A 22,703-nucleotide genomic window follows, 5' to 3' on the forward strand; every position below is an offset into this window, starting at 1 on the left:
ATATTTAACTCCTGAGTTGAGTGATACTTAACTGTATGCATATGTAATAGTGCTGAAACAAATACAAGTGGCAATTTGTTCTAATAAATCTAGAATATACAGGGGTGTGTGTTTGTTTTTTTTGAAGTTAGAACAAGCTGGCCATTCATAGTGCCATCGTGAGAGCTAGGCTCCATCAAGCTTTAATTCAGGTCCTTTAGTGCCTTTCATTTTGAATATCTCCATGATATAAAATAAACTAAAAATACAGCTGGAGAGCGGGAACCCCTTGTAATAGGCACAGTGGGTGTATATACCAAAGAACTTAAAACGAAGAAGTCTGACTAATTAACTACCTAAGAGAAATAAGACTGTCAGGTGGCTTACCTTTCCAGCATCTACCAGAAACCGGTATGAGTTTTAAGTGGACCTTCCCATTTAAGCACACTGATGATCCCTTATTTTTTTCTCTTTTACAAAGTGTGTGTGTGTACACCAATTAGCCATAACATTATGACCACCCGCCTAATATTGAGTAGGTCCCCCTTTTACCGCCAAAACAGCCCTGACCCTTTGAGGCATGGACTCCACTAGACCTCCGGAGGTATGCTGTAGTATCTGGCACAGTCAGTAGCAGTAAGTAAGTTGAATGGTGGGGCCTCCATGGATTGGACTTGGTTTTCCAGCACATCGCAAGATCTCTGTGCAATCGAACATCTGTGGGAATTTGGTCAACACCTCAAATTCGTTGTGTTCCTCAAACCATTCTTGAACCATTTTATTGTGGCAGGGTGCATTATCCCGCTGAAAGAGGTCAGTGCCTTCAGGGAATACCGTTTCCGCAAAGGGGTAATCTTGGTCAGCAACAATTCGTAGGCAGATGGTACGTGTCAAAGTAACAGCCACATGAATGGCAGGACCCAAGGTTTTCCAGCAGAACATTGCCCAAAGCATCACATTGCCTCCACCAGCTTGCCTTCTTCCCATAGAGCAGCGGTTCTCAACATGTGGGTCGGGACCCCTTCGGGGGTCGAATGACGATTTGCCAGGGGTCGCCCGGGAGTCTCCTGCTATTAGATAGCGGATCCCGGCCGCCTGGGAGAGAAACACTTTCTCCCGAGCAGAGTAAACCTTTTTTGTCTGACATTGGGGGCCGTAGGCCGCCATAAGTCAGAAAAAAAAACACCCTAGGAATGCATAGCTAGATTCCTATTGGCTATTTCACTTTGCAATAGCTAGTTTGCTATTGGCTATTGCAAAGTGAAATAAGTCAGAAAAAAAAACACCCTAGGAATGCATAGCTAGATTCCTATTGGCTATTTCACTTTGCAATAGCAAACTAGCTATTGCACCCGCCCTCTGCTGCTGCCAATCAGCAGAGGGGGACCTGAAGTTCTCCATCAGGTCCCCACTTCTGGTTGACAGCAGCAGAGGGCGGGTGCAATAGCTAGTTTGCTATTGGCTATTGCAAAGTGAAATAGCCAATAGGAATCTAGCTATGCATTCTTAGGGTGTGTTTTTTTTTTTTATTCTGACGGCGTACAGCAGTGGTTCTCAACCTGTGGGTCGCTGTGTGATTTCTGCTGTGCTAGGTGAGAGGCCTCCTCAGCCCTCTCCTAGCGCAGCAGTGTCAGTTCTCCCGCCAGATATCGCTGCAGCAGCCGCGTCATTCCTAAATTTTACTGTTGGGGGTCACCACAAATAGGCAAATGTTACCAAGGGGTCCTGGCCCCAGAAAGGTTGAGAACCACTGCCATAGAGCATTCTAGTGCCATCTCTTCCGCATGTAGGTGACAACCGCACACCTGGCCATCCACATGATGTAAGGCTTCGTTCACACTGAGCGATTTATCGCGCAAAATGCAAATCGTGCGCTAAACGCGCGATTTGCGAATGGCGCAGTGTGAATGGGGCCTTAAAGACAACGTGATTTACCAGACCAGGCCACCTTCTTTTATTGTTTTGTGGTCCAATTCTAATACGCATCTGTCCATTGCATCAATGTTCCTTTGCTGCCCATGACCCTGTTGCCGGTTCACTGTTTTTCCTTCCTTGGACCACTTTTGGTAGGCACTGACCACTGCAAACTGGGAACATCCCATAAGAGCTGCAGTTTGTTGTTGCTCTAGCTGTCATAATTTGTCCCTTGCCTAAGTCACTCAAATCCTTCACTTGCCCATTTTTTTCTGCCTCCAACACATCAACTTTAGAAACAAAATGTTCACTTGCTGCCTAATATATCCAACCCACTTCCAGGTACCATTGTAACCGGATCATAAATGTTATTAACCTCTCAGTGGTCATAATCTTATGGCTGATCGCTGTGTACATGTATGTAGTCATGGCCAAAAATATTTACACCCCTGCATTTCTGTCAGAAGATGCACCACTTTGTGCAGAATATTGTTGCCATTACAAATGTTTAGGCATTCTCATGTTTATTTATTTTGTTTGTATTGGTGTGACACAAAAAAGTAGAGAGAAAAAAATCCAAATCTGACACATTCCATGCAAAACTCCAAAAATGGACTGGACAAAATTATTGGCACCTTCTCCAAATTGCAAGAAATGCATTCCAAGCTTTTGTGGAAAAGCATGGACAATCTCAAGGTTAAAAGTCCATTTCCAGAGATCTTAATGTGTCCACTGTGCACATCATTGTCAAGAAGTTTACACCCCATGGCACTGTATCTACTCTCCCTGGACGTGGAAGAAAGAGAACAATTCCAGACAAATTCAAGCTGACCTTCAGGCACAGGGTACAACTGTGTCAGCTCGCACTATGTTGCCATCTGAATGAAAAAGGACGCAATGGTAGGAGACCCAGAAAAACCCCACTGCTGACACAAAAACATAAAAAAGCCAGATTAGAGTTTGCCAAAACTTACCTGAGGAAGCCAAAATCCTTTTGGGAGAATGTGCTGTGGACAGACAAAACAAAATAACAGCTTTTTTTTGGAAAGCTCATCATTCTACTGTTTTCACAAAAAGAAATGAGAAACACAGTCCCTATAGTCAAACATGGTGGTGGTTCACGGATGTTTTGGGGTTGCTTTGCTGCTTCAGGCACTGGATGTCTTGACTGTGTGCATGGCATTATGAAATCTGAACACCACCAAAGAATTCTGGGGTGCAATGTAGGGCCCAGTGTCAGAAAGTTGGGTCTCCGTCAGAGGTCATGGGTCTTGCAGCAGGCCCATGACCCAAAGCACATGTCAAAAAGCACCCAGAAATGGTTTCAGACAAAGCACTGGAGAGTACCGCACTGGCCAGCTATGAGTCCAGATCTGAATCCCATGGAGAACCTGTGGCGAGACCTCAAAGCAGCAAATGGGAAAAGGAACCCTTCCAATCAGTTGGCGAACGAAGAGTGATCCAAAATTCTTATAGAGAGGTTTAAGAAACTCATTGATGGTTACAGGAAGCCATTGATTTCAGTTATTTTTTCCAAGGTCTGTGTTACCAAATATGAATTGAGAGTGCCAATAATGTCCAGTCCATTTTTTGAGTTTTGCGTGGAATGTGTCAGATTTGGCTTTTTTGGTTGTTGGTTTTTCTCCACTCTTTTGTCATACCAATACAAACAAAAGAAATAAACATGAGAATGCCTAAACATTTGTAATTGCAACAATTTTCTGCTCAAAGTGGTACATTATCTGGCATAAATGCAGGGGTGCCAATATTTTTGGCCATGATTGTATGTGTGTGATTGTATATAATAGATCTCTGTAATATCTCTGTAATCTCTTGTAAAATGTCCTTGTTTATAACTGTTCATTACTCCCCACTTAGGTATCTTCAGTGACGTCCATGTCCTGGCTTTGATGTACTGCGGAGAGATGTGCTTCTGGGCGCTCAGTTACTGTTCAGACATCCCACCTGGATCTGATTCTGAGACGCACAACAAAATCCTGAACTTTAAAGAAGTTGGGGAAAAAGTTTTGGACACTTATGTCAGTGTTTGTGAAGGTCCTCTAAATGGACATGGCTGGAGCACAGAGAACGCCAAGAAGATTCTAGAGTTTCTAAGAATGAGATGAGGTTTATCAAATGTGCCTATTGATTATGCCTAAGAATTCAGTTTTATATTTAAAGTATTATACATTTATGCAATAGCCCTTGCATTTTCTTGAATAAAGAAAAACTCCAGGCAAATGTATGAAACGTCCTTTTTCTGCACTTTTCTTTACGTCAAAAATTCACTTTGACGACGTGTTGTAATCGAATCATATTTGTCCTAAAGTAAACTTCTTTCTTTGCCCATTCAGTGGTCACTCACAAGTCCACTTGTTAGTTTGTCCCCTCTTCTTTAGATACATCCCCAGTGCTTCTCTGCCACCAGTTGGAGCCCTGCAAAATTCATGGTACTTCTGGGTATGGAGCATGTAACACTCCTTCCTTCCATCCATGATGTCTTGGCACCTGAGCAGTTTTCAGCTCTGAGCTTACATGGGCTTTTTACTCCAGTAGGTGAATGGGAGCATGGGGAAGGTATTAGTAGCTGAGGAGCTAGACTGTCAAGATAACCTGTTTGTCCTTGATGAGCAAAGTGAAGGTTCACATTAAAAATGTTATATGAAATTCTAGATCAGCCATACAGTGGGAATGCCTGCTTTTCAAATGGTTGGGCAATATGAGAACCTATGCTTGCCACATAACAATAATTTTTTTTAAATTCTTGTTGTGTATGTTTGGGTCTAGAGGTATGGATGCTAATGATGGGACATGGGGGGTGGTGAATGTTTGGGGTGGAATAGTAAGGGATGGGAAATAGGCTAGGGATTTGCAAGGTTTGGGTATAGAGTAAGGGGGTGAAGGAAAAAAGGGTGGGGATGCAGTGGGTGGATGGGATTATCTTGAATTCTAACTGGAGTATAGGAGCCGGCGAATTCAGAGCTTGCGGTGAGAATTTGTTAAATGTTCAAGAGCAGCTGTTGTTAAAGTGTTTAAAGACTGGACTGTCAGCCGAAAATCTGGGTCTGAACGTGTGAATTGTGGCCGTCAGCGACTAGTCAATGTTAGGGCAGAACGGAGAGTGGCAGAACTGGTACAAGACAACAGAAGGGCAACAGTGCCGTGTCAGATTCCTCGCATCACCTTTTCAACATCTTGTGGAGTCACGAGGCGGCCCAACGAAGTAATCTCGCGGCCCAACGAAGTACTGATGGGGTGGTCATAATAATCTGCCCACTCAGTGTATGTAAACGTGTTAACACTTTCCACGTTTTCCCACTACACTACAAAAATCCAAACCCGCATATGAACATTCAAACTTAAGGAATCCCCACTTTATAAATTGCATCATATAGGACAATAGCTTTTGAGGGGGTTAAGGGGGAATAACAGAGCCAAAGTAAAGGCAGCTGAAGCCTCTTTGGCTATTCACTGCTGCCATTTTTACCCATACATCGGCTCCACTTCCCTTCGGTTTGGAAGAACAGCCTCAGCACATTTGGCCGAACCGAAGGGAAGATTCCGTTCGCCTCAGCCAATGCAAAATTTGGATCAGCTGAGGCAAACGTTTGGCACGTCATTCTCTGCTGTTCACTCCTATTCTCAAAGGGGCCAAACAGCAGAGAGTGAATAGCTGAAAGAAGCCGAGCAGCAGTCGGCTCCGTCATTTTGTTTGCTGCCTCAGAGGTAGCAACTAGAATGACAATTGTCATATAAACAAAAAAAAACAGTGAGGTGTCCCTCCCAATTCATACCAGACCCTTTAGGTCTAGTAGGAATGTTAGGGGAGGGACCCCCGATGTTAAAAAAAAAAAATGTGCGGTTACCCTAAAAATTCATACCAGACCCTTTATGTCTGGTAGTACTTTTAAGGGGGACCCCAAAAAAAGGAATAAAAACCCCTAAAACTTTATAAACCAGAACCTTAATCCGAGCACTGGCAAGGCAGAAAGGGGGAAATGACACCAGTGAGCGCCCCCCGCCTGCACTATATCAGGCCACATGCCCGCCGCATTGGGAGGGTGCTTTTCCAGGGGTGACCCCCTGGAAAAGCACCTTGCCAATGAGGACAACCAGCGGGCCAGGGTTGTGGGGGTTTGCAGGCAGGGGGGGGCTCATCTGTATCTGGGTACCCTATTTCATAAAGGGGGCACCCAGATGCCTCCCCCCTTGTGAATGAGTAAGGGGTATTTGTTACCCCTACGCATTCACTAAACAGGTAAGTAAACAGTAAATAAACACCACACGTTGAAAAAAAAAAACTTTAACCGATCAAAAAACACAAAGACCGTTTTAGACAAGTCCTTGATTATTTAAAAAAAAAAAAAAAACCCATAAAATAGTCCAGCGATCTAATGCAACATCAATCACGATGAAAGACGTCCACGGACTCGCCCAAAACAAAAAAAAAGTCCTGCCGACCCGACCGCTCGTGACAGACACCCACTGCAAATTTGGCCTGAATGTAAACACATGGGCGGAGTGAGTTATGTCACGACTCACTCCACCCATTTGTTTTCATGCCACGACAGCGCTGTGCCCTCAAATGGCGTGTAAGCAAATGGGGGCGCGAGCGGTCGGTAAAGTAAATTTAGTAAACAAAATTTGAGATCCATCACGGGAGTGAGCTTGAAGTTCACTTCCTGTATCTTCCCCTTATGATTCTACAAATCATCTTTGTGTTTACACTGATTTCTCCATGGTGAGGGAGGACTTCAATTACATGGTGGATTGCTGGTCCTGGTAGTTTACAAAGGGGAGATAACATTGTTTGTACTTTCTTTTCAGCTCATAGGAAGTAACAAGGACACTGCATTTCTGGCAAGATCCAAATGTATTTTCTGCATGTGCTAAAAACATTAAGCCGACCATGCACAGCAGTCAATTTCTGCCAATTTCACATACTGTAAAATTTGAGACATGGGTGGATCTTTCCGCCCACCCGGCTTCCATTACAAAATTTAAGGAGCCAGGTAAAAAATAGTTGGCCCCACTGTGACGGCATCCAATCAGCTGCAATCATTTTTTGGGTATTTCTTACGGCCACGTGTGCTGGCTGTCAAAATACAACAGCTGACAGGTGAGATTTGCCAATCTGTGCCGTTTAGTGTAGATGAGGGGGGAAAAAAGTGATCTTTTTTTCGCTGCAGGGCTGAAAGAGAGAAATCTAGCCATGCATCAGTGGCGTCACTAGGGGGTGCGGCCCGCACACAGGTGACACCATTGGAGTGGTGACACCAAAATGACTCATAGTCATTTAGGTGTCGTCCCCTTTGAAAAGTCATGGACCAAGAGCCCGACAGTTGCAGGAGAGAGGAGGGGACCCAGCGGCATACCTAGCGGCCGCGCATGCGCGATGAAGTTATCATGCACGCGTGTGGTGACATCACAAGCATGCTCGTTGACACCCGGCCTTGGGACGCCCCTGATGTGCATGGCAAGCATTAGCCTGAAAAAAGGAAACTAATGCAGCCACCTCATCTAATGAACGGTAAGCTGCACTACATGACATTTTTGTTTTTGGATTTCGATACTTTAACCCCTTCGTGACTGACGACGTACAGTGTACGTCGCTGTCATCGGGGCTGCAAAAGCCGCCGGGAGTCTGTTTAAACTTGTAAAGCTGACTGTCGGCTTTACAATAGAAGCTATTCTGGTGACTCTGGGACCGGCTTCTCTGGTGTCGGCGGGGAGCTGGGGAGGAGAGGGACGAACATCTGTTCGTCGATCCCATCCCCGTTCTATGGGACTGGGAGCGATGCAGATTACATCACTTCTGGTCCCATAGCTGTCAGTTCTGGGCTCCTGAAGCCCAGCTATAAGCTATTGAAGTGCGATCTGCACTTCAATAGCTTGTTTGCAGTGTAAAGGTGACACTAGGGGTCTTTTGGACCCCCAGCATCACCTTAAAGAGTACCTGTCACCACCATCTGCTATCACATGGGGGGCTTGTAAGTCCTCCTATGTGATAGCAATCAAAGTAAAGTAAAAAAAAAATACGTTTTGAAAATGAAATAAAGTAAATCTAAAAAAAAATAAAAATTTAAAGGCCCCCGCAAGCACGCGCGTCACCGTGTAAACACGCGTCGGGTGTGCCTACATATGAAAGCGACGAACGCGCTACACATGTTGGGTATTGCCATGCACGCCGGAGTGAGAGTAATAATTGCTGAACCGGCGGTCATATCAAAGCCGGCTCCGACAAGAACCCGGCGGAGCCGCTGTGATATAATGGCGGTTCCGCCAGGTTCTCAGTGTGTAATGGCAGTCCAGCATCCCCTGGTTACTAGGTAACCAGGAGATGCTGAACTGTCATTACCCACTGAGAACCCGACGGTTTAATATTAATTTGAGAAACATTTGCGCAATTATCGCAGGGCCTACAAATTTAGTATCACCATCTTTTTATTCTACCGGGCCTGCGCTTTCAGAAAATATATGGTTTGGGGGGTCTTTTACAAACGCTAGCAACGCAGCAGTTGAAAATCAAATCAATAGGAAAAAATTGCAGAAAATTCAAAAATGGCTTGGCCAGCTGATTTGAAAAATGTTCCGGAGGGCTTGGCAGCGAAAGGGTTAAAGCATCGTCTATGGACTTTTTGGTGACTGAAGTTTGTCGGCGTTTCACGGACGCACACAATTTTTAACTTGGACATGTTGGATATCTGTTTACTCATTGTAACCTCCTCTTTTATATTTTATTTTAAAAATGGGTATTTTATTGTGTTTTTGGGCATTTAAGTACATTTTTCACAACATTTTGGGGTTTAATAAGGAGTTGCGCTAATATCGTGCAACATAGAAATTTGCAACTGCCAACATTTTATTCTATAGGGTTTTGGCTTTCAGAAAATATATAATTTTTGGGGTTTTTTAAGTAATTTTCAGGCCTAAAATGTGGAATATAACATGGGTGCAAAAAAATGAAAAAAGGCCTCAGTCATGAAGGGGTTAAATATAATCTCAATTCCAAAAAAAGTTGGGAGGCTGTGTAAAAACTACATAAAAACAGAATGCAATAATTTGCAGATCTCATAAACCCATCTTTTATTCACAATAGAAAAACTTCTATAACCTGGCTGTTTCTGGTAAAGGCCAGTTCAACATTCTGTTTGTTTACAATATGGTGCATTTATTATTATGCAATATGCCGCTGAGGACTGAATGGAGTATGACTTTAATGGTCTCCGAGCAGCAGAAGGCGATTGTTTGGCATGACCACACAGAGTCGCTCCTCCGGCGGTTGCTATGTAAATCATGGGTTGCTAGGGTGCGGGTCAGGTGACACCTTCGGTCATGTGACGAGCAAAGCGGCCTCCAGTGTGTCCGTGCGATGACGCTGGAAGATGTGTGTGTTCAGGAAGTAGTGTGATCGGCCGGGACTGTCCCCGGATCGGCGCTGATCATTCCGCAATTCAGAGGGATAGCATGGCGGAGGGGAATGCAGTCTCCGCTGTGGAGTGGGGGCGGCTGGAGGCTGCCATCATTAATGGCTTCAGACAGCTGAGAGATCGCTACCTGCAGAGAGGTGTGAGAGTGCTGGAGGAGGCTGAGAGGGACGGTGACAGTGACAGCCCCCTGGACAGGCTGCCGGTAAGTGACTTCCTCTCCAGTGACAGGCAGCACCGGGTCCCATACATGTAATGAGTACACAGGTGTCCCTGATGGGGGGGTGGCGAAGTCCCCATCCTGGCTGAGATGTCTTTCTTCTGTTGGGTCTGTTCTGTGTAACAAATGAATCGACTGCCAGGTGTGTGTTCTCCTTTTTGGGAACCAATACAGAAGCCATGACCTATTTGAATGCTCCGGTCGAGACCCAAACGCACATATGAATTACATGTATGAGAGTTGGCTTACCTGTTCAAGAGTTTGAATTTGTGTCCATTCTGTCCTGAGATTTACACAGCTCTGTCACACACTGCACAGCCAGCCTGGTGACTAGGGATGAGTTTAAGTTCAGGGCAGGATGAGGCATGCCCCATTCTCCAGCTGAATGTAAACAAAGGGGAGGGATGCTGGTGACTTCATTGGCCATATGGCCGTATTCAGTCAATGTCATCAACCAAATATGGCCATGGGGCCACATAAGGTCAATAATATCACCAGCACTCTTCCCCTTTGTTCACATGCAGTTGCTGAGTGGCTATTAGGTCACACTCCCCAGCCCGGCAGCTGCATGTAAACAAAGGGGTGGGATTCTGGGGACATCATTGACCTTATATGGCCATATTCAGTCAGTGACAGTTGTGTCTCAATGCCATATACGGTGAATGATACTGACTGAATACAGCCATATGGCCATATAAGGTCAATTAGGTCAATAGCACTCCTCCCCTTTTGTTTATATGCAGCTGCTGAGTGGTTATTAGATCACATTCTCCCACCCCGCAGCTGCATGTAAAAAAAGGGGGTGGAATGCCGGTGATATCATTGACCTTATATGGCCGTATTCAATCGATGACAGTGTCTCAATGAAATATTCGGTCAATGACACTGACTAAATATGGCCATATAAGGTCAATGAGGTCATGAGCACTCCTCCCCTTTGTTTACATGCTGCTGCTGAGTGTCTATTAGTTCACACGCCCTATCCCACAGCTGCACGTAAACAAAGGGGTGGGACTCTGGTGACATCATTGACCTTATATGGCCATGTTCAATCAATGCCATTGACCGAATATGGCAATGATACTGTCACAGACTGAATACGCCATAAGGCCATATGAGGTCAAAGATGTCACCAGCATCCCGCCCCTTTGTTTGCGTGCAGCCTTGAGGTGGGGGAATGTGAAGTAATAGACACTTAGCAGCTGCTAACAAAGGGGGGATGCTATCATTGATCTTCTATGGCCACATAATTGACTTAATATGACAATATAAGGTCAATAATATCACCAGCATTCCGCCACTTTGTCTACATGCAGCTACGGAATGGGGAATGCCCTGGCTGCAGCTGATTGGGCCGGCACTAATAGCTTCCTTCCAGTTTCGGACTAACTCAACTGAAGTTCTGACTGTAGCCAAGCTCATCCCTACTGGTGACCTGAATAGTGCAGTAAAGTAATGCAGCTATGTCACCTCCCTGTCCCCAGCCTGTGATTGGACAGTGAAGAAGCAGCAGTAGACTGATGAGCTCATCACTCTTTCATCCCCTGTCAGTATGTTCCTTGTCCACACATCTAGCACTCCTGATTGGATCCTACTGCTGCTCATTCCTCTTCCAGTTCTACTGTACAGGGGAGTACAGGAGGCTGCATTCATGACTGGTATAGACGAGCGTTTCCTGTGATTAACATGCATTTGTAACGCACATTATATGGCAGGTCAGCAGATTCCCATTTAAATGAATGGTGCAGTGAGAATTCTGAGATTGCATTACACTGCTCTTCTTTGGATGCAGATGTTTCTGTACAGATGTGTCTTTGAGCAACTCTGCGTTCAAAGTAAAAAAAGGAAACGTTAATAATTGTCGGGATCCGTTCCGGCTGGGGCGTCTCAGTATGCTTGCGGTATACTGAGCTTAGGGTGACGCTAGTTTGTGTCCTCCCATTACCCTTAGGAGAACTATGGGGAAAAGCCCTGACCACATAGTTCTTCTTTAAGCTGGCCATACACTTATAGACTATCTGCAGGTTCTCTATGGTCAGATGGAAAGAGTGCAACAGGTTCCTCCATCTACGCTAACCTGTGTGGATGGAGGAACCTCCCACTGCACCAAGCTTCAGTATCTTGCTAGTCGGCCCCGCTGGCTCTCAAAACACCAGAAGAATGCCGGCATCCAATCAGATTGCTCAGGTGTTTTGAGAGCCAGTAGGGCCGACTAGCAAGATACTGAAACTTGGCCCAGTGGGAGATTCCTCCATCCACACAGGTTAGCGTAGATGGAGGAACCTGTTGCACTGTTTGCATCTGACCATAGAGAACCTGCAGATAGTCTATAAGTGTATGGCCAGCTTAAAGCAGAACTATGGGGTCAGGGCTTTTCCCCATAGTTCTCCTACGGGTAACGGGAGGACACAAACTAGCGTTCTCCCGTCATCCTAAGCTCAGTATACCGCGAGCATACTGAGACGCCGCAGCCGGAACGGATCCCGACAATTATGTCTGGATCCGCCCAGCTGTGTGAGTGACAGCTGGCTCTGCCTATCCGTTCCGCCAGTCAGCGCCGGAGGAGCGGGGAAAGGGGAATCCAGTCCCTCCCCTGTCACGGCTCTCTGCTGGCACAGGATCGAAAAGTGAGCGAGCGACGGTATGTGTTCGCTCACTTCCCGATCTACTGAGCCGACCTGTGATACCTCATTGTTCTCCTTTTAACAAATACATTGAATTACTTATTAATGAATGTCTGGCCGTCTTCAATGGTGCTTTTTTTTAATAGCTATCTTTTTCGGTTTATCATGATGGCTCAGGACATAGTCCAAAGGGAACAGGGGTAGGCAACCACGGCACTCCAGCTACGGTGAAACTACAAATCCAGTGACACATTGCAAGACTCTGACGGGCATGACTCCCAAAGGCAAAGGTTTGGTGTGATGTGTGGTTTCACCACAGCTGGAGTGGCGAAGTTGCCCACGGATGGATTGGTGGTTGCGAAAGATTAGCAGTTACAGAAATGATGCAAATGCATGTAACAGGTGTAACACCTCCAGTTTTGGGACGCAGTTCAGGAGAGTTGGGATCTGTCAAGCTTTTTTTTTTTGTCTGTGACCCCAACAGGGAGATTCCCTATCACTTCCTGACACCAAAACAAGAAATAGTCATTGTGGTTGCCATCAGGACAAGAAAGCATTTTCAGAAGCTCAAACATTTCCTCACTCAACCAGGAAGGAGAGGGGATGAGTCACTTGTCAGTAATGTCACGGATCAGTCTTACTGCTGTTTCTTGTAGTTCTACAAACTTGTGTCTGCCGCCTGTCCTGACCTTCGGGGAGCCCCACTGCAAGGTTTAATTTTTTTAAGTTCCTGGAGTTCCGCTTTAACATTTATATCTGTAAGAATCAACAATTCTAATGTTAATACATGACATTCTACACTTAAGCCCGTGACGCACTGCACGCAAAGCCGTGCAGAGCGAAGCAAAGCTGTCCGGCACAGAGCTTTGCGTGCAGTGTGTGAGCTAAGCGCAGCCAATCGGCTCGTGCTTAACAACTGGCCAGGCGTTGCATCCTGACGAACGGGTTTATACGCAGGAGCCGATTGGCTGAAGATGACATTTTTCATCTCGGCACCCTCAGCTATGCGAGCTCTCGCAAGCTGATGTGCCGGGGAGAAAATAACAGGACACACTGCTCGCGGAGGCAGCGCGCCACCGCTCCGCACTGCTTTGCGTGCAGTGTGTCACAGCCTTTATAGGGACAAGAGCAAAAAGTCAGTTATAAACTGTCAACGCCAACCATGCGCGCAGAGACACATTCGCCTGGCACCAGAAGAGGGAGACGCAGGGGGCATCCACATCTAACCGATTATCTGATAATCCTATCAAAAGGTATCAAGTTATCAACACAACATCAATAATGGATCTAAACCCTGATATGATCAGGTACCCCAATCGACGTATGGTACCCTGTTTCCTCGAAAATAAGACCTACCCTGAAAATAAGACCTAGTACTATTTTTCGAAAGTGCTAAAATATAAGACCTACCCCGAAAATAAGACCTAGTTGTAACCATTCCCAGGGCCGGTGGTGGCATAAGAGGGAACTTGAAGACCCCATTCACACTGAGTGACATGCAAATCGCGCGACTTTGAGCGACATCTTCCTATTGGGCTGTATGCAATCAGGAGCAATATTGCTCAAAATCGCTCTAAAAAAGGGTCATGTAGAAGCGACAAGCTACCAGCGACGAGCTACAAGCGATATTGAGCGATATTGAGCGACGAGATGTGAACAGCTACATTGAAATGTATTGGTGAAGCTACATAGAGCGATATAGTGCGGAAATATGAGCGATATCGCTGCAAAAATCGCGCGATAAATCGCTCAATGTGAATGGGGCCGAAGAGCTGTCTCCTCTATAGCGCCGGCTCCTGTCACAGGCGGAGTGATACCAAATGCTCTCCACCTGTGAAGAATGATAGTGAAAGTGCGCTTCGCTCATTCTGGCCAGCGATTGGTTAGCAAATTGCTCTTGGAAAGGTACGGCACCCCTGATTGCCCTGATCATCATATTTTTTACACGAATACATATAGACTGTTGTACATGAATACGTGTGGATTGTTGTGCATAAAGAAAGAAATAAGACCTACCCCGAAAATAAGACCCAGTGTGGTTTTTTTTGTGCCCCAAAAAATATAAGACAGTGTCTTATTTTCGGGGAAACACGGTATATGTTTCTTTTATATTTGCAATGAGTTACGTTTGTCTTTGCAGGCCGACATGCAGTTGTACATCTTATCATTCCTCACCCCACAAGACCTGTGCAGACTTGGAATGACAAACCATTACTGGAATGAAATGGTACAAGATCGTCTCCTATGGAAATACTTCCTGCTGCGAGATCTTCCTGCCTGGTCTTCCATTGACTGCCACAGCTTGCCCGATGTGACTGTCCTCAACTCCCGCCTGCCTGAATCCGAGCGGATGGATCCCAATTACATGTCCATGTGAGTCATTCTGCTGAAGTAACGTGCTGGGCTTTGTTTTGTTTGTGTCAGTGATAATAAGATTCCAGATGCAATAGGAGAGGTGTTGTGGAAATTAGGTCTTTTTTAGGTGCTGGCACAAATACCTGTCACTGTTAGCCAGTGGACTTAGATTATGAGGCAATATTGGGATAATGGAGACCAACACACAGACACCAAGGGGATACTGTAGCTGGTCTAATTTATTAAGGAAGTACATAAGAATTTATAGTAAAATATACGTAATACAGATCTTGTTCATTGCTCAAATTTAGATGGCAGTTATGACTCCATTGGAACTTTTTATATATTATCGGTAACTCAGATGTTCTCAGGCTTGGCACGGTGCCTTGGTCATTAGGTTGCCTGTCAATGTCTAGGAAAGCCACAAGTTTCAATATCATCATGTTTAGGGGTCCATTCACACCACATCTAGATCATCTCCAGACCAGACCAGATTGTTTCTGGACCCAAAATGCATCCCAATGTATCCCACTGCTATTTCTGGCCTCTGTTCACACCAGCGCAGTCCGTTCCACACCAGACAAGAAAAATACTGCATGTCTCATTTTCTCTGGTCTGGAATGCACAGGAACTGCAGGCAGGTTCACCAGTTTCCGGACCAGATCTAGTTCGGAAAATGGTGTGAACCTGCCCTCAGACATCCAAAATTAGGTCAGCATCATGAACAGAATCAAATAGACCAGAAGTTAATATTTGCATACTGTGTGTGTATGTATGTATATATATATTAATTACTTATTACCACTGCTCGTCTGTAACGAGAGGACGGTGGAGCGCGACGAGCAGCTTCCCGGCCGCGCGTTGTAATTACACGGCCAGCCGGGAGCTTTACATTCAAGCCAGCAGCTACCAGCAGCTGTCACTGCCGGTCCTGAGATCCGCTGTGCCCGATGCGGCCAGGACCGGCACGGCTCTGTGACAGGAGATCAAAAGGTGATCAGTACACAATCTCCCTTTGATCTACTCTCCAGTCCCGGAATGCAGGAAGGGATGTGTTACATCCCTTCCTGCATTCAGTGTCACTTTCCAGCTACAGAAGCTGATAAAGCAGATCTCTGCTTCATCAGCTTCTCTGGGGGTCCCTAGGTGGCATTAGGGGTCTTGGAGACCCCTGATGTCTTCATAAAGAGAACCTGTCATGTAAATTGGCTATCACATAGGGTTAGCCCCCCCATGTGATAGCAATAAAGTTGTGTAAAAAAAAAAATACAAAAAAAATCCTAAAAAAATAAAATAAAGAAGCATTAAAAAATAAAAAAAAAACATTTTTTTAAAGTCCTCTGCCCCTTACATACACATGCAGATATGCGTCGGGTGCGCCTACGTGCGAAAACAATGATTGCGCCTATTGTGCCGCACATGTTACATATCGCCACGAACGTTGGAGTTAGAGCAATAATTTTAGGGCCATTAAATACTGATAACACTAAACTGATGAGCGGTAAAAGCGTTTTAAGCGTCGCCTATGGGCAATTTTCAGTGTGGTAGTTTTTTGCGATTTTGCGGGCGCACGCAATTTTAAGGCTTGACATGCTTGGTGTCTATTTACCCGACGTGATCCCGAGTTTTATGTTTTACTAAAACTATGGGTAATAATAAATGTTTTATAACATAACGTAGGGAAACTTTGTTTTTAAAAAAAATATTTTATATACCACCAAAAGAAATCTATTTGTCCCCAAAAAATTTTAACATAAATTGCAAGGCTATAGTCTGGTCATGGTGACTGATGACATTTTGACTGGTGAGGCACCCTAAAATGTTTCAAACCCGGTTTATGTATGTATGTATGTATGTATGTATGTATGTATGTATGTATGTATGTATGTATGTGTGTCCAAAGCCTTATACTTTATGCATTGATGCCATTTTGAATCTCCGATGCCATTTTGAGCACATTTTTCTCCTTCAGAGGTCCATTAGACTCTTCAGCATTCAATGCTTTTCAGTATTGTTGGGTGCCTCCACCGCATGCTGTGGCTCCTTCCTCCAGCCTCTACATCACTGCTAAGTCTTTTAGTAACTTAGGAGTTGATGGCTGGAACTGCAGCATGGGGCATAGGACACTGACATTCCTGGAGTCCCTAATGCTGAGAAGTGTGGCAGGGTGGCTTTGGGGTGTCTAAAGGAAGAATGGTTCTTGTTGCCCCCTCCATTTTTAGTTTTTCTTCAAAGCCCCCACCTACGCACTACTACTTGCCTTTGATGGTCCCACCATCACTCTAGTCATCTGTCGGAGGTAGTACTTCTGGGTATGGGGGAGCATGTGGCCTCCTTCCCTTCCCCTCAGGATACAGTTCTTAAGTCTAAATGGCCTATTGCCAGGGCTGATCATTATGGGGAAGGGGAGATCGTCATTGACCCTGAGCAAGATTCAACACTGGCCAAGCTGTTATTATTTATGTTGAGAATCCTGTGTAGGATTTTACCTTTTTTTTTTTGTGTACACAGAAAGACATAACAGACTTCTTTTCCTTGTTACCAGCTATTTGCGGAGCTGCCCAAAAACCAGAAAATCTGTACGGTCCAAGAACCCTATTTATGGTGCAGTGACATCCTTCCTTCAGTCATTGGTCATGCAGGGTGAGCCTCGGTTTGCCATGTTTGGTCCAGGCCTCGAGCAGCTAGATGATTCTTTGGTCACACGAATGATGACGTCTCCAGATCTTCTACCTGTGGTCAGCATACTGCAAAGGCAGATTGATGGTGAGTCTTGGATTAATATTGATACTTGGGAATGGATATAAGACTTGCCATCAGGCTCTTTCCCCTACATGCATTGCTTTTAGCCTCTGGCAAGGTCTTTTTTCAAGTTTAGGAAAAGCAACAAATACCCTCTAAAGCAATTTTTTCGTCTGGAGATTTACTTTTCAAATGACGAGCTCAAAGAGATCTACCAACGAAAAAACATCTGCATTCGGGGTGGGAGGTGGCGTGGCGGTGCATTGAAGTCAATGGCTCCGCAGCCACGCCCCCGGCCCGCAGTGAGATCGCCTGCACCCGTAACACAGGCACATTTGTGCCTGCGTTCCGGTCCAGTGCAATCTGCAAAAATGCTGCAAGCACTTTTTTTGCAGATCGCACTGGACTGGAACGCAGGCATTAACGTGCCTGCGTATCGGGCGCAGGCAAACCCAGGGAGCTGAACAGCTTGCGTTCCAGTGCGTTCTAGAGGCCGAACACTCTGGAACGCAGACTTTGTGGAGTGAACCAGCCCTCTCTCTTCTCTTCTGTCTCTTCTCTCGCCCTGTGCTCTCTGCCCTGTTTCTATCTGCTGTCTCTCATCTCTCTCTGCTGTCTCTCATCTCTCTCTGCTGTCTCTCATCTCTCTCTGCTGTCTCTCATCTCATCCTGTCTGTCTTCTCTTACCTCCACTGCAGCACCTTCCCAGGTCTCCTTCTGTGCGCCAGTGTCCTGTCCTACCGCAGTGCTCGTGTGGCCGAATGTGGCAGACGTTTGTCCTGCAGGAATACCTCGTGCAAAACCAGGAACAGAGATTTGTTTCCTTGACATAATTAAGGTTTATTCAACATATGTTGGGCAGTACGATAGCCAGCGTACTACTACCAAAAAGAGGCATTTCAAAACTTCTAAACAAAGGCACATTAGCATAGTTCATGAGATACCTCCCAGTGCCATCCCACTCTGGGCCGACACAGAAATCATCCAATAAAATTTGACTATTTATCACAACTTTTAAATGGTTAACTCTCTAAAACCATAGTGTAATTTCTTTTCCTTGTTAGTTACACTGTAACAGCTTTGAAAGATAGGCAGTATTTGTCTTCTAATCAGCTACCCCCACACAGGTGTTTGCTAATAACAGAAAATCCTTCGAAAAGACCTGTAAACACAGACTGAGATATCTCTTTGCAGGGTCTGCACAAATATATCTTTGCAGACTCTGCAAAGATAAAAACGATGGACTTATGTATAAACAGATGGAGTCTTTAGTTTGACCAACTTTTCCACCACACGGGGAGAGGTATCACATTCAGCCGGTAGCTGCACGAGCACCGCCGGAGGACACGACACAGGTCAGTGAGCCGATCGCGATCTACCAGTGTTTGCTTTGCGATCGACCGGTAGATCGCGATCAACCTGATGGGCACCCCTGCTCTAAATGGAGATCCCAGGACAGAAAACTTTCCATATACACAAAATGCTTAAAAATGTTTAGTATTTATTATTCATCATAATTAATATTTAAACCAAAAATAACAAACAAAACTATATCCCCCATAAAACAAAACAGCAATACATGATCCTGATATCCGCATTAATTTGACATAATATCATGCTAATAAAATATATCTATTGCACATATCTGTCCTGGTGTTTTATAAATAAATGAGTGAATATTTGAAACATTTCCCCTACTCAAATCTCTTTATCTTTGTAAAGCTGCGATTGATGAAATTTAATTAGAATATAGTCATAATCCTGGTGTTACATGATTGTTGTCAGGATCAAAAAAAGAAGAACTTTCTTGTTAGAATTCATTGATGTTTGGTTAGTCCAGTATAACACTGATCATCTTGCAAACAAACTCCATGATGGAAATTTCAGGTGCATCTGTACTTTCAAAGCAATACTCCATGCAACTTTAGGATATTCCTGAAAATAATCAACTTGGTCTTCTTTGCTTAAAAGATGATAAAGAGGTTGTTTCTTATATATTCATCAAATATGTCTTTGGGTGCAGTAAGATGGCGCTACTCTTACAGGTGTATTTTATTCTTAGGGTGCGGCACAGAACTCCTTTTAGGAAAACCTATGCAGCCAAAACACAGTCCATCCAATATATGGGCAAACGGGAAATACGGTGTATATAAAAGACAATGTCCATATGTGTGAGCCATACAACAAGTTTGTAATATTTGCGATATGGAAAGTCTTTGCTGGCTTGCGTTAATTCAGCATCCACACATGTGAGTAAGCTTGTAGCACATTCTACACGACAAAATCTTTACCTGTGAACCAGGCTATCTTCAATGCTAGGCTCACACAGCAGCTTTTTCAAGCATGCATGTACTCCCATAGTGTCCATAGATGTCTCTCCCGGGTAATTCTCATGTAAATTATGAGAAGTGCCGCACCACCATACACCATCCGTTAAAAACCCGGAGCATTGGCAATCGGGTCAAGACCATCACCCATGACACGTTTCATTCCCTTCAGGAACTTCCTCAGAAGGGGTGAGATCAAACATTCTCCAAACTTCTTCCTCTTTTATCCTGGGAAAAGAAGTTATACTCCAACCAAAATTAGATAATTAATCAGCCAAATGGCTTACTTTAATGATTAGAAAAATATAATTTATACAAATATTTATGAACACAGCAGACACCGTGAGTAGAACCTTATATTAAAATTGGCAACGTTGTCAATGCATCACACTTATTAAAAACAGTGAAGCAACACCATATCCACGACCCTTTCTATTTAAATATTATGACCACTGATACATATCACTGTAATTGATGGCAGAGACAACCTTGAGGTCAATATCCACTCCCCTCTAGAGCAGAAAACACATTCCAATATATGTTAACCCCCATCCTGGGTACTGGTGAAGAATTTAGGAATGATTCATTTGGCTCTGGTGTGTTCTCCTACACTTTGATGGCAGAGTAACGAGGGCAAAGCAATTGTGGCTCTCGCCTCGGGCGCAGGTGCTGGGGGGGGGGGCCCAGCCAGCAGGAACAGCTCTGCACAGAGGATCGGGACATATGACTGATATGCACCGATCCTCGGCCACGCACAGAGCACAGCTTCTCCTCTGGATCTCTGCTGCTCTCGTCCATCTGTATGCAGCGGGGATCCGAGGAGAAGTGAAGGAAGCGCTGCAGCCACCGGCAACTCTTTCTCCTCACCGCTGGACCATGCTGCTGTGACAGTGACGCCCCCCAGCGGCTGAAGTGCTCCACTTTTCCTCGGATCCAGATGGAGGAGAGCAGTGGGGATCCAGAGTAAAAGCTGCAGGCTGCGCTTTGTGCGTGATGATATGTACAATCAATGATATGTACCGATCCTCTTTGTGCAGAGCAAACACTGGAACAGTCAGCTGATCACTCCAGTGTTTGTATAGTACTATGTGTCCCCAATTATGAATGAACAGGATGTGCTTTACATCACTTCGTGTTCATTCATGAGTCTCTCAATGGGATGGGTAGTACTCTGTACAGAGGATTCTTCCCATTCAGAAACTGGATGATAGTAAATATTTTCTGAATGAATGGGAAGCCTCTGTACTTTCCATTCATTTAGAAAAGATGCTGCAGAAAAAGAGATTGAGGACTCTGTGTCCTCCAATTTATTTTTCTATTTTAAAAGGGAAATATCAGGTGTGTGTTTAGACCCATAATATTTCCCCAAAGCCCCCCCCAACGTTAAATAAAAAAAACATCCTGGAGGCGGGGCGCATGCCATCCCATGCGTGCGCGGCGCTGGGTGACGTCACACGCCTGTTAAGGGGGGGGGGGGCTTTTTTTGTTTTTGCCTCGGGCGCAAAAGGAGCTAGCTACAGCTCTGAGATCCATACATATATAATAGAGAACATTATTGTTTTCAAGAAGCCACTATGTTGGAATTGGGGAAAATCTCTTCTACTTCATATATTACTCCAGAAAACATGCTAAATGTATTAACCCATTAATTCCTGTTTTTTCAAAAGTTTTCAGTTCATGAATCCATTTACATTTTCTTTGTGACAGCAATCTATCTACATCACCTCCCCTATGACTGTGATGGATTCGATCTAGTACAAGGAAGCGGAGGTTCACAAACCTCCCTTATGATTCATAATCGCATGTCTAGCAAGTGAGGACATTACACCCTCTCATGTCTCCCATGTGGTCAGAAATCCTGCCCCTCAAACGACGCAGGGTTTTTCCCCACATATAATGCGTCACATTCACATATAAATAGGTAGACCACATATCTTGTATTGCAATTCGCAAAATGCTGACACTGACTACGTATCGTTTGTCCCAAGGGAGTTGTAAAATGTTCCCCTGTCCTAATAAACTTACAGAAGCCACAATTTTGGCACTTTAAGGTGGCCTTCTATTTACAACACGGCCCATTCTTTCCTTTCTTCTTTTTGCTATTAACTAGCATATCCTTTAAAGATTTTGCTCTTCTATACGTTATCCGTGGAATCTCCGTAACAAATTTAGATATCCTTGTATCCGATTGTATCCTTGTTTCTGTATACGATTGCGCCTATTGTGCCGCACATGTTACATATAACCGCGAACGTCGGAGTGGGGACTATAATTTTAGGGCCATTAATTACTGATAACACTAAACTGATGAGCGTTAAAAGCGTTTTAAGCGTCGCCTATTGCCAATTTTCAGTGTGGTCGTTTTTTGCCATTTTGCGGGCGCACGCAATTTTAAGGCGTGACATGTTTGGTGTCTATTTGCCTGACGTGACCCTGTCTTTTATGCTTTACCAAAAATATAGGTAAGAATAAATATTTGATAACATAAAGTAGGGGAAACATTTTTTTATTCAAAATTTATGGTACTTTTTCATTATATAGTAAAAAATAAACTACCCCAGTGTCTCCCCCCTCCCCCCAGTGGTGATTAAATACCTCCAAAAGAAAGCTCTATCTGTCCCCAAAAAATGTTAACATAAATTGCAAGGCTATAGTCCGGTCATGCTGACTGGTGACATTTTTGACTGGCTGGTGAGACACCCTAAAATTTTTCAAGCCTTGGATATGTGCAGTAGATATCTTTTATTAGTATGATATTATGTCAAATGAATGCGGATATCAGGATCATGTATTGTTGTTTTGTGTTTGGGGGATTTAGTTTTGTTTGTAATTTTTTTGGTTTACCGTATATACTCGAGTATAAGCCGTCCCGAATATAAGCCGAGGTACCTAATTTTACCCCAAAAAACACCCGCGGCAGCACTGGAGGGACAGATGAAAAGGACAAGAAAGAAGAAGATCGGATTAAGAAACATAATTTAAGGTAAGTGCTGACATTAACATTGGGGGGGGAGAGAAAAACCCTTTTCAAAGCGGCTTTTTTTTTTTACACTTTTTGCACATATCTACTGCTTGCTAGCAGTAGATATATGCAAAAAGTAAAAAAAAAAAAAAA

General features: G+C 44.5%; 2 protein-coding genes across 2 annotated transcripts in view; both read left to right on the top strand.

The window, feature by feature from the left end:
- Nucleotides 1–4,090, top strand: part of CUNH5orf51 (chromosome unknown C5orf51 homolog) — a 26,028-nt gene extending 21,938 nt beyond the window's left edge. The window contains exon 6 of the mRNA XM_018568458.1: nt 3,772–4,090. Within this exon, the coding sequence (XP_018423960.1) occupies nt 3,772–4,019 (248 nt within the window). The 3' untranslated portion in view covers nt 4,020–4,090. The remainder of the gene's footprint in view (nt 1–3,771) is intronic.
- Nucleotides 1–22,703, top strand: part of FBXO4 (F-box protein 4) — a 48,227-nt gene that overhangs the window by 5,442 nt on the left and 20,082 nt on the right. Inside the window, exons 2-4 of the mRNA XM_018568457.1 lie at nt 9,360–9,525; nt 14,305–14,537; nt 17,065–17,285. Coding sequence (XP_018423959.1) covers nt 9,361–9,525; nt 14,305–14,537; nt 17,065–17,285 — 619 coding nt within the window. The 5' untranslated portion in view covers nt 9,360. The remainder of the gene's footprint in view (nt 1–9,359; nt 9,526–14,304; nt 14,538–17,064; nt 17,286–22,703) is intronic.

This window comes from Nanorana parkeri, unplaced genomic scaffold, assembly GCF_000935625.1.
Source record: "Nanorana parkeri isolate BGI_ZX_2015 unplaced genomic scaffold, ASM93562v1 scaffold1191, whole genome shotgun sequence".
Classification (NCBI taxonomy): Eukaryota; Metazoa; Chordata; class Amphibia; order Anura; family Dicroglossidae; genus Nanorana; species Nanorana parkeri.